Below are 12,831 nucleotides of genomic sequence, written 5' to 3' on the forward strand. Positions count from 1 at the left end.
GTCCTTGTGGAAAGACTCTGGGTCCCTAAGGACTTCATGTAGTTTCCATAACTGGTCTCATCTGCCTATGTTTAATTAAAAAGAAATAAACTTCTATCGTGTTTAAGCAGTACCAGCCTAGGCTGCTTCTGGCTTTTATGAAATAAATTTCTACCTTTTGGGGACACTGGTATTTTAGGCTTTCTCTGACTACAGTTGAATCTGAACCTAATTAATACAAATAAAAGATATTCCATGGAGAAATAAATCACAGGTTTATTTTAAGACCAGGTAGAATTCCAGGCCAAAAAGAAAACTACAAGAGACAAAGAAGGAAGTTATAAACTATAAAAGAACAATCAGTTCAGTTCAGTCGCTCAGTCGTGTCCGACTCTGCTCATGGATGGCAGCACGCCAGGCTTCCCTGTCCATCACCAACTCCCAGAACTTGCTCAAACTCATGTCCATCGAGTCGGTGATTCCATCTAATCATCTCATCCTCTGTCGTCCCCTTCTCCTCCTGCCTTCAATCTTTCCCAGCATCAGGGTCTTTTCTAGTGAGTCAGTTCTTCGCATCAAGTGGCCAAAGAATTGGAGTTTCAGCTTCAGCATCAGTCCTTCCAATGAATATTCAGGACTGATTTCCTTTAGGATGGACTGGTTGGATCTCCTTGCAGTGCAAGGGACTCTCAAGAGTCTTCTCCAACACCACAGTTCAAAAGCATCAATTCTTCAGTGCTCAGCTTTCTTTATAGTCCAACTCTCACATCCATACATGATTAACAGAAAAATCATAGCCTTGACAAGATGGATCTTTGTTGGCAGAGTAATGTGGCTGCTTTTTAATATGCTGTCTAGGTTGGCAATAGCTTTTCTTCCAAGGAGCAAGCATCTTTTAAGTTAATGGCTGAAGTCACCATCTGCAGTGATTTTGGAGCCCCCCAAAATAAAGTCTCTCACTGTTTCCATTGTTTCCCCATCTATTTGCCATGAAGTGATGGGACTGGATGCCATGATCTTAGTTTTCTGAATATTGAGTTTTAAGTCTACTTTTTCACTCTCCTCTTTCACTTTCATCAACAGGCTCTTCAGTTCCTCTTCATTTTCTGCCATAAGGGTGTTATCATCTGCATATCTAAGGTTATTGACATTTCTCCTGGCAATCTTGATTTCAGCTTGTGCTTCATCCAGCCCAGCATTTCTCATGATGTACTCTGCATATAAGTTAAATAAGCAGGGTGACAATATACAACCTTGACGTACTCCTTTCCTGATTTGGAACCAGTCTGTTGTTCCATGTCCAGTGCTAACTGTTGGTTCTTGACCTGCATACAGATTTCACTGATGGTAAGGTGGTCTGGTATTCCCATCTTTCAGAATTTTTCAGTTTGCTGTGATCCACACAGTCAAAGGCTTTGGTATAGTCAATAAAGCAGAAGTATATGTTTTTCTGCAATTCTCTTGCTTTTTCTATGATCCAACAGATGCTGGCAATTTGATCTCTGGTTCCTCTACTTTTTCTAAATACAGCTTGAACATCTGGAAGTTCACAGTTCATGTACTGTTGAAGCCTCACTTGGAGAATTTTGAGCATTACTTTGCTAGCGTGTGAGATGAGTGTAATTGTGTGGTAGTTTGAATATTCATTGGCATTGCCCTTCTTTGGGATTGGAATGAACACTGACCTTTTTCAGTCCTGTGGCCACTGCTGAGTTTTCCAAATTTGCTGGTATATTGAGTGCAGCACTTTAACAGCATCATCTCTTAGGATTTGAAATAGCTATAGCTCAACTGGAATTCCATCAACATATCAGGACAATAAAGATCATGAATATATGTGTGTTTAATAATACAGTAGCAAAGGCTATAAAGCAACAGCTGACAAGTACTATGGGAAAACGAGACACATGAGAAACTTCAGTTAAGGAATTTAACACAGTCCTCTCAGAAACCAACAGATCAAGAAGACAAAAATGACAAGATAGACTTGAATAATAGAACTGATCATTTTGAACTGAGATACAATGAAGAACTTTACACCCAAGACATGAGGAATGTGTATTAGTTCATATGTGCAGTGCTGTGCTTAGTCACTCAGTCGTGTCCGACTGGTTGCAAACCTGTGGATGGGAGCCTGCCAGGTTCCTCTGTCCATGGGATTCTCCAGGCAAGAACACTGGAGTGGGTTGCCAAGCCCTCCTCCATGGGATCTTCCTAACCCCGGGATTGAACCCAGGTTCCCGCATTGCAGGCAGATTCTTTACTGTCTGAGCCACCAGTGAAGCCCTTAGCTCACACAGGACACTCCAAAAAATACACCTTGAGCTAGGCTACAAAGGATGATGATTCAACTATTTCCAAAGACCATAATAAAAATAGGAATCAATACAAAAGACAGGCTTTTATTCATCTCAAAGGTATAGAAACTGAAAAAGCAAGCTACTTAATAACACTTTATATTAAACAGGAAATAATAGGGGAAATTACAAAATACTTAGAACTGAATGACAATAAAAACACTACATGTCAAAATTTGTAAGACTAAAGAAAGACTTTAGGAAAATTAATGGCTTTAACTACACTTACCAGAAAACAACAAAGATGGAAATAATGAGCTAAGTAACTCAGGAATTTACAAAAAAAGAAAAGATTACAGAGTAAACTCAAAGAATAAAACTATAAAAGAAAAAAGGGGATAAAAATCAATAAAAATGACTTAAGTTAAAATGTCACCTTATTGCAACTCCTAATGAATTAATTGATCTAGCCATTTATCATCAATGGCTCCTAAAACCAATAAAACAGAGTCAACCAGACACTGTCATTATGTTCCTCTTAAAGGAAGAACATAACCCACTTACAAGGCAGTCATGTAAAAAAATGTGTGTATATATAGATATCAATATGGATAGACAGGTTAAATGTAGATAGAGATAGATTTAGATATACATGTATAGACAGATAGGTCAAATTTTATTCACTCTCTAGATCTAACTGCAAATTTGATGGAAATTTCATGAAAGCTCAATCACCTCTAAATTCAATGAAAGTTCAATCAAAATTCCAGCAATTTTTTATAAAGCTGATAAATTGATTCCAAAATTAATATGTAGAAAAATGAAGGTTTGAAAGTCCACAAATACCTAAATCAATTTTTTGAAAGAGCAAAGCATGCTGATTTGCTGTAGCAGGTATTAGTACATAATATAGAGCTATATAATTTTTAAAATGTTTGCTTATAACTCAAGAACAGACATAAATCCAATGGAGAAGAGAAAATGCCTACATATATATAGGAACTTAATATATGATCAAGATAACATCACAAACAAGTAGGAAAAGGATGACTTATTTAGTTGATAATTTGCCCAAAAAAGCCTCTATCTCATACCATATACAAAGGTGAATTCCAGGAAGAGTAAAGACCTAAAATTGAAAGGCAAAATAACAGGTAAAATAGAATAAAAACAAATAAAACTCTTCTTGTGATCTTTGTCAGGGATGAAACTTCATCATCAAAACCCAAAGAGCAAAAACCATAAGGCAAAAACTGATTGACTTGACTATTAACTACCAAAGATTTATGTTAACTGAAAGGATGCTACATTCATTTCGAAGGGCTGCCATAAGAGAATACCACAACTAAGGAGCTTAAAACCGAAATGTATTGTCTAATCATTCTAGAGGCAATAAGTCTGAAGGCAAGGTGTCATCCAGGCTTTTTCCCATTGAAACTTTTAGGGGAGAATCTTCCCATGCTTCTTCTCGCTTCTGGTTTTTGCCAGCATTCCTTGGCATTCTTTGATTTCTAGGTGATCACTCCAATCTCTGCCTTTATCACCACAAGCTCATCTTCTCCCTGTGTGTCTCTGTTTTTGTATGGTATTTTCCTGTTATAAGATATAAGTCATATAGGATTTATAATCACAAGACCTGATTTCCAAATAAGGTCACATTCACAGATACTGGGGGTTATGACTTCAACATGTCTTTCTGGGGAATACTATTCAACCCACTATAGTCTACTCTATACCCTCCACCCCAAATTTACATCCTACCCACATGCAAAATACATTCACCCCATCCTAACACTCACAAGTCTTAACTCATTCCAGCAACAATTCTAAGTCTAAAACCTTATTTAAACATTATCAACTCACCAAGTTCCAAATCTCATCATCTAAATCAGGTATAGATGAGATTCTGGGTATGATCCATTTGGGGACAAAATTCCTCTCCATCTGTGGACCTGTGAAACTAGAAAACAAGTTATCTACTTCCAAAATATAATAATGGGACAGACATAGAATAAACATACCCATTCTAAAAGGGAAGAATTTAAAAGAGTAGAATGGAGTAGGAAATGACAACCCTTCCAGTATTCTTGCCTGGAAAAGTCCATGGACAAAGGAGCCTGGTCGGCTACAGTCCTTGTGGGTCTCAAAGAGTTGGATACAACTAAGTACACACATACGGAGAAATAAAAAGGTCACCATTCTCAAACAAGTCTGAATCCCAGAAGAACAAATTCAAGGTCTGAAGTTAGTTCTCTGTGGCTTGATGCCCTGTCCTCTGGGCCTGTAAAGACAGCTGTTGCTTCTTTGGTCTCTGCCTTTGTATCTGTGGATCTGTGATCTCAAAGTCACTCATCTTTTTCTTCAAGAGTAGCACGTGTGTGGTTGAATAGCTCTGTCCCCTACTTTCCTTTCCAGATTAACAGAATCCCAGAAGTCTGGCAGCTTTCTTTGTTTTATCTAGTCTTTGCCCCTTTCAGTGCAAGCTGACAGTGTTTCTACCAGCATAAATTTTCACAAACCTTGTGCATCTCCTGTGTATGTCAAAGACATCTATGCCATTAGACACACCTGGTCCCCACAGAGACTCTCCACATAATCCTGCCCCTATTTCTGGCTTCTGCTGAGATCTGGTTTGACCCATTAGTCATCTACCTAACTCTTTTCAGCAAAATGCTGTTCAAGGCACACCCTTGGTGCACCCTGCAGAGTGTGCTTACTCAACATTGAATTTTCTAATTTTGACAATCAGGAGGAGCCAAGAAACTCCCAAACCATCAAGTTCTGGTTCCTTAATTTTGAACAATTTCTTTCTCAATTTATCTCTTTCTTCTTGGAACTTGCTATCAGCAATAAAGAGAAACCAAGCCACACCCTCCACAATTTGCTTGGAAATCTAAATACCTAAGTTGAGTCCTGATTTTTACCCAACAACAGAACATAAATCAGCCAAATTTTTTACTACTTTATAATAAGAATTGCTCTTTTTCCAATTTCCAATAACATGGTCCTCGTTTTCTTCTCAGGCCTCATCAGAAACACCTTTAATGTTCCTATTTCTTGCACCATTCTATTCAAGATGATGATTGTGTTCTCTAAAATGATAGAAGCTTTCTCAACTGCGCTCTTCTGAGCCCTCACTAGAATAGCCTTTAACATTCATATTTCTGCCAACAGTCTCTTCAATATAGGATTTTTCTATAATGAACCCCAATTCCTTCCAGCCTCTGCCCATTACCTAATTCAAAAGCCACTTCCACATTTTAAGGCTTTTGTTATAGCAAATACCTCACTACCCAGTTCCAAAATCTGGACTAGTTCCCTAGGGCTGTCATAAAATAGTTAAATAAACTAGGTAACTTAAAACAACATAAGTTTATCCTCTCACAGTTCTGGAGACTAGAAGTCTGAAGTCAAAATGTCAGCAGGACCATGCTATCTCTGAAGGTTATAGAAAATAACGCTTCTTTGTCCCTTTCAGTTTCTGAGGGCCCCAGACATCCCGTGGCATATGGCAGCATAACCCCCATCTCTGTCTCTGTTTTCACGTGGTTTTCTTTTACATGTTTTTCTGTGTCCTCTCCTCTTCTTATAAGGACACCAGTCATTAGATTTCATCTTAAGATCCTTAACTAGTTACATCTGCGCAAAGACCCTATTTCCAAATAAGGTCACATTCTGAGGTTCCAGGTGACATGACTTCTTGGAAGACGCTATTCAACCTACTGCAGATGCTATGGACAAAATTAATAAGCAAGTGACTACTGATAGAAAATATTTTAAAGTCTAAAATCATTAAAGATTACTATCTCTAACACGTAAGAAGACTGTGAATCAACAAAACAGAAAACCCTACAGAAAGAGGCAAAGGATATGAGCAGGCAATCCACAGAAGCAGAAACTCAAATGAATAAAACTTTTATAAAGCGCTATTAGATCTCATTAATAATAGGAGAAATTAAATAAATAAAGTAAATTCTACTTTATGTCCATAAATTTGGGTAGAAAAATCAAGTTTGGTAATATGAAGTATTGGCAAGAATGTGGAGGAATGGGACGCTACATAATTTATAGTGACTTTCAATCTTGCTCAGAGTAAGACCCACAAAGCCTTCCATTTCCTGGTCCAACTACTTCTTCAGCTTCATCTCCAACCATCTCCTGTCTCCCTCTCTCTGCTGCAGCCCACCAGCCTCCATGCTGTTTCAAGTGGGCCAAGCACACTTCCATCCCAGGGTCTTGGCACTTGTTTCATATGCTTAGAATATACTTACCCACTCATGGCATGACTCCTCTTTTCCTTGAAGTTTATGCTCTAATGTCACTTCTGAGGGGGGAGGCTTCCTTGACCACAGAGGTCAGAGGCTCCCCCTTTGCCTGATGTATTTCTCTCCATCACAATTCCAACTCTCTGACACTCTATGTTTTGCTTGTTTGTCTGTTTATTGTCCATCTCACTTTACTAGAATGCTCATTTTGCTTTGCTCACTGCTGCATCCCAAGTCTAGAACAGCACCTGGCATATTATAGGTGCTCGATAAATATGTTGAAGGAACAATGAACTATTAATATTTACCGAGTGATTCAGTTCAGTTCAGTTCAGTCACTCAGTCATGTCCGACTCTTTGCAACCCTATGAATCGCAGCACGCCAGGCCTCCCTGTCTACCACCAACTCCCGGAGTTCACTCAGACTCACGTCCATCGAGTCAGTGATGCCATCCAGCCATCTCATCCTCTGTCGTCCCCTTTTCCTCCTGCCCCCAATCCCTCCCAGCATCAGTCTTTTCCAATGAGTCAACTCTTTGCATGAGGTGGCCAAAGTACTGGAGTTTCAGCTTTAGCATCAATCCTTCCAAAGAACACCCAGGGCTGATCTCCTTCAGAATGGACTGGTTGGATCTCCTTGCAGTCCAAGGGACTCTCAAGAGTCTTCTCCAACACCACAGTTCAAAAGCATCAATTCTTCGGCACTCAGCTTTCTTCACAGTCCAACTCTCACATCCATACGTGACCACTGGAAAAACCATAGCCTTGACTAGACGGAGTGATTACTGTGTATCAAATGCTTTCATTTAATCCTTTCAACAGCCATATAAGTTAGTCATTATTACTTCCATTTTACTGACTTGGAGACTGAGGTTTAGAGGGTTTAGGCAATCTATGAGAGGTCAAAGAGCTAGCGAATGATTGGGCTGAGACTTGAGCTCAGCCTGGTTGATTCCAAAACCCAAGTTCTTAAACACTTCACTGTACTTCTGTCAATCACCCACAGGGTTCATAATTCTCACTTGGTGGCCGTGAATGTCCATGGCTCAGATCTCCTGCTGTGGGAAACACAGCTGCCATTCCTCTAGATCCAAAACCACATTCATGCCGAGGGCCTGCCTCCCCCAGACTGCTCCCAGGCAAAGCCAAGCACAGCTGATGGGCTCTTCTCTTGGTAGCTTTGGCTGGGAACTCTCCATCAGCCTAGCCAACACCTTTTTAGAGCTGTGCTGGGTCTCAGATTCTTCCTATCCAATCCTCCTTCCTCCCCCCTCTCCTTTCCCACAGTCACACTACCTACTCCTGCTCTCTCTTCTTTGTCCTTCACAAAGTATCCCCCAGCGAATCTCCTGCACCCCAAATCCCACCTTGGTTTTCATTCCTTGAAGGTCCTGACCTAACATACTCTTGGGGATGATCAGGAGTCAGCCAGCACAGTATGTACCACAGCTGGACATACACCCTCCCCCATGACCCAGCAATTCCTTTCTCATGTATGTGTATATATATATGTATATACACACACACAAAAGAAACGCATAAGGTTTTTCGGAGCAACTGCCAGAAGTGACTGCAGATAAATTTGCAGAGGCTGGGGAGTTTAGAGTGCCTGTGTTAGTTGCTACTTTCAATGTGAAAAATGCTGGGTCTGGCGACCGCAAGCCCTACCTGTCCCATCGGAGTCACAAGAGAAGCCACTGCGCCTGCCCAGAAACCAAGAAAGCACACGATGAGAGCATCATTGAGCAACAAGAGCACTGTGGACAACTGACTGAGGCCCACAGGGAGTGCATGAGAGCCCTGGGGTTTAAGATATGAAATGCTGGGACTTCCTTGGTGGTCCAGTGGTTCAGAATTTGCCTTCCAATGCAGAAGACATGAGTTCAATCCCTCATCAGGGAACTAAGATCCCACATGCCGCATGACAACTAAGCCTGTGAGGCACAACTAGAGAGCCCACATGTTCTAGAGCCCACAACAGAGAGCCTGTGCACAGCAATGAAAGATCCTGTGTGCCACGGTTGAGACTGGATACAGCCAAGTAAATAAATGTTTCTTTAAAAAAAAGATATGAAATGGAGGTCTGCTCTGGAAATTAATAATTCCTGAAAAATGAAGAAGACTCAATATTTGGGGGTTCTTTGATCAACAATGATAAATGAAAAAGTATTTATAATTTATTTCTTTTTAAAAGGAAAATATCCCTGGTCAAAAAAAAAAAAGAAAGAAATGCACATATATTGTCACCAAAAGACATGCACGATAATGTTTACAGCAGCTCTATTATAATAGCTCAAAACTGGAAACTATCCAAATGCTTATCAACAGTCAGATGTGTAAATAAATCGTGGTATATTCACACAATATGACCTTATACAGCAAGGAGAATGGATAATCTACAACTACTCACAACATGGATGGATCTCACAAACAGAAGATTGAGTAAAGGAAGCCAAGGCAAAAGAGTGCAAACCATGAGATTCCATTTGGACTGTAGCCTACCAGGCTCCTTGTCCATGGGATTCTCCAGGCAATAGTCCTGGAGTGGATTGCCATTTCTTTCTCCAGGGGATCTTCCCAACCCAGGGCTCGAACCCAGGTCTCCCGTGTTGTAGACAGACGCTTTACCATCTGAGCCACCAGGGAAGCCTATATAAAGTACAAAACCAAGCAAAATAAATGCCCAGTGTTAGAATTCTGGACACTGCCTACCTTTGGGGGCTGGGTGGGGTGAAGACTAGGAGAGTAACAGGGATTTCTGGGGTGCTGGAGATGTTTTGTTTCTTGATCTGCATAGTAGTTAAGTGGTTTGATTAATTTTTGTGTTTTTTTTGAGAATTCCCCACTTACAGTATGTGTGTTTTTCTCTGTGTACATTATACTGCATTTTAAAAATATTAATGAAAAATAGAAGATAGGGCCAGTGTTGAATAACACTCACCAGAAAGACAAAATCACAAGCCTACTGATAACCTCTAACCCTGTTCCCTGTTCCTGTCAGGGCTCCTCCATTCTTAGGGTCACTTCCAGACTCAAAATGTCCCTTTCTCTTATTCTTGATGGCCAGTCTGCCACCAAGTCCTGCTGTTTATTTCTTCAAAATGTCTGTCGACTTTGACCTGGTATTCCGTGTGTTCCTGCTGTTACTGCTCCATCGGATGCCAAGGCTCAGCAGAAGTTAGCTTCTAACTAGTCTCCCAGCCAGGGCAGGGACTAGGTGAGGCCAGCAAAGCACCCAGGGGGGCAATATTTAAGAAGGCATCATTCTCAGGGTGCGGCAAGCATGCACTTGACAGCAGAAAGTGATGTTTCTTTAAATTCTCCACCCAGGCACCTGGCTCACCTCCCACTAGTCCCTGCTCTGTCATGCTGGATTAATCTTATTTTCGTGTCTCGCCCCTGTCCAAAGATTTGCCATTGTTGCATCCTCATACTAAACTAAGGATGATCCTGGGCAGGTCATACTATCTCCCTTAGCCTCAGTTTCTTTATACATACAGTGAGGAGCCTGGATCTAAAGACAGCAGATAGATTTCCTTATTGAGTACCAAATCAAATTGTTGTAACAGCCATGTGGAGCATTTGATTCAGAAGAATTCTGAGGACAAGTACAGATTCACTGAAGAAAGGCGCTGTGATCAAGTCCTGATATTTGGCATGAGTGAGAAAGAGTACAGTCTTGAGGAGAACTTCTCCGGTGGTCCAGAGGTTAAGAGTTCCCCTTCCAATGCAGGGGATGTGGGTTCGATCCCTGATCGGGGAACTAAGATCCCACATGCCACAGGACAACTAAGCCTACATGTCACAACTAGAGAGTTTGTGCATCACAACTACTGAGCCTGCACTGTAGAGCCCACGCTCTGCAACAGGAGAAGCCCACAAGCACAGCAACAAAAAGCCCACAGGTCGCAACAAAGACCCAGTGAGCCAAAAACAAACAAACAAAAACTAAACAGCTATGATACACATATCAGGCGCTTGCCTTAAGTAACTAAGAACAAAGGTTTTATCCTGGCATTCTAGACCCTCCATGATCTAGTCTCGTCAGACAATGGTCTTATTTCCTAGAGAATCAAGTCTAAAATGTTCAGCCTAGTTTCAAAATACAGCCAAGAGAAGCGCCCGGGGCAGCCGCACTGTGCTGAGTGGCAGCACAGTCATCTGTGGTTGTCACATCACTCTCAGGCCCACTCGGGCAGAGCTCCCACTGGTCAATCCTTGGGCTCCCGCTGGGCTCATCTCCATTTCCAGAACCTAATTCCAAAATATTGTCTGAACTCCCTCCAGAGAGCTGATTTATGCCCTGGTTAAGGGAAAAGGAACCCAAAATATTGTGCCCATTTGTTTGAGCCATGGATGGTTAAACAGGGTCATCTCTCACCTGCTGGCCAGCCTGGTCCGCTCAGCTCCTCCGGTAGCTGGATTTGATAGCTCAGCCCAGAAGACAAAGTCTAGCCTACAAGCCCAGAGAAACGTCAACCCAGGGCCTCTTGAAGGTGCTCCCCGCTGCCCAGGACTTGCTTGCGGAGCTTTCTGAATTCAGAGTGCATGTGCACACACACACAAGCCCGAAGCGCATGACTCACTGAATGGGGAAATCTCCCTAGTCCTAATTTTCTTTTTTTTCCCCCCTCTTTCCACTCAAAATGGTGATGGCTAGGCTCTGCCTGGGCTGGCACACCCAGCACTCTCTGGTCAGAGAGAACCCAGCTCCCCCCAAACCCTTATCTCTCCTGAGTGGACACCTACATACAGCTACCCGGAAGGCAGATATACATATAGACATGTAATTCAGACAGATCTGTGCTCTGCTTAGGCCATATACCAGGAAAATGCAGAACAGAAGTGGTTAATTCTCCACAGTGAAGTCTGGATGGCTTCTCAGAGGAGGTGACTGAGGTGGGTCTTACAGGATAAGTAATAGCTGGCCTGGAAGAGCAGAAAGGGAAGGGAAAGCTTGTGCCAAAGATGTAAGTAGGAATGAAGTCAACATATTACCCAGCACCTACTGGAGCTCAAAACCCCAGGACAGGGATCTCCAGTCCAGGACCTCATTTCACCTGCTTAGGCATGAAGGGCAGAAATCTTAGCTCTGCCTTCACCAATCAGGAATAATTTCCAACTGTTCTAGGAGCTGCCTAGGGTCCACTGTCAGATCCTCTCAGGGACATTCCTAACATCCCTGTTCAGGGCAGACCCATGCAGTACAGCATGGTGGGTGAAACAGTAGGGATATAAGATTTCTAGAGGTTGGAGGCCCCAGAGGAGAATGAGCATCTCTGCATCCCTTTCCCCTGGCCATGCCCAGCAAGTGGCCCTGTCCTGTCTGCTTCCTGCTGAGCTCATCACTGTCCATCCATTCACGGGCCATTCCTGTCTGCTCCTTGGTTGACACCAGGGGATGGGACATGTGATGGAGGAAACAATGGGAAGGAAGAGTGATCCCCTCCTGAGGCCATGTGACTGGTGGGTAGGGGCCCTTGGCCCTCCCAATGAGCAAAGTGAATAACCTGATTCTCAGGAAGAAACTCCAGTGGAGTCAGCTAGAACGAGGAGCCTTGGAAACTGTGTGGAAGCAATGTCTGAGCAGAGAGGGCAAGAGGGACAGCGGGGAGGGATGAGGGAAGGGGAGAGGCAGAAAACTCCTTTACCACCATCCAAGAGTTCTAGCTACTGGCTCCCCACCCCCAGCACACAACTACAGGCACCCCTCAAAGCCCTCCTCCTCCACGGAGCCTTCCCAGAGTACCCCAGCCAGAAGTGCCAGAAGGACAGCCAAGGTTGAGGACCCTGCAGACAGGTATCTTAGGAAGCAGGACCCTGCAGTGGAATTAACAAGGGCTCAGGAGGCTCAATCTGGGTTTCATTTTCAGTTTCACATCAACTAGATGGGTGACCTTGGGCAGCGTACTCATCCTGAACAAGGACAACCTTCGCATCTGCCAGATAACAAGTGACCATGATACGTCTTTCTCTCAATATTGAGGATTACATAAGATATTCGTAAGGCCCCAGAACTCAGTAGATGTTTGATACTTGATACATGTATTTCTCTTGTAATATGCTTCATTTTCAAGCACACACCTCACCTCCTCATCTAAACCGCCAAGCTCCAGGAGGGCAGTTTTATAACACACACACACACACAGCACACACACACGCACACAACACACACACACACACACAGTGCCAACACAACGCCTGGCACACAGACGGCTCAATATATGCCTTTCAGAAATAACAACTTCCAGAGCCAGAGGGAGGGAAAGGAAGCAAGGAGGCAGAACCTT

General features: G+C 42.6%; 1 protein-coding gene across 1 annotated transcript in view; it reads right to left on the reverse strand.

Annotated features, from left to right (window-relative positions):
- Nucleotides 1–235: 235 nt before the first annotated feature.
- The window catches only part of BUD13 (BUD13 homolog), a 146,902-nt gene continuing 134,306 nt past the window's right edge, over nt 236–12,831 (reverse strand). Inside the window, exons 10-11 of the mRNA XM_070803465.1 lie at nt 4,140–4,236; nt 236–3,869 (exon numbers count right to left, since the gene is read on the reverse strand). Of these exons, the coding sequence (XP_070659566.1) occupies nt 3,828–3,869; nt 4,140–4,236 (139 nt within the window). The 3' untranslated portion in view covers nt 236–3,827. The remainder of the gene's footprint in view (nt 3,870–4,139; nt 4,237–12,831) is intronic.

The sequence above is a fragment of the Bos indicus genome, chromosome 15 (assembly GCF_029378745.1).
Source record: "Bos indicus isolate NIAB-ARS_2022 breed Sahiwal x Tharparkar chromosome 15, NIAB-ARS_B.indTharparkar_mat_pri_1.0, whole genome shotgun sequence".
NCBI lineage: Eukaryota > Metazoa > Chordata > Mammalia > Artiodactyla > Bovidae > Bos > Bos indicus.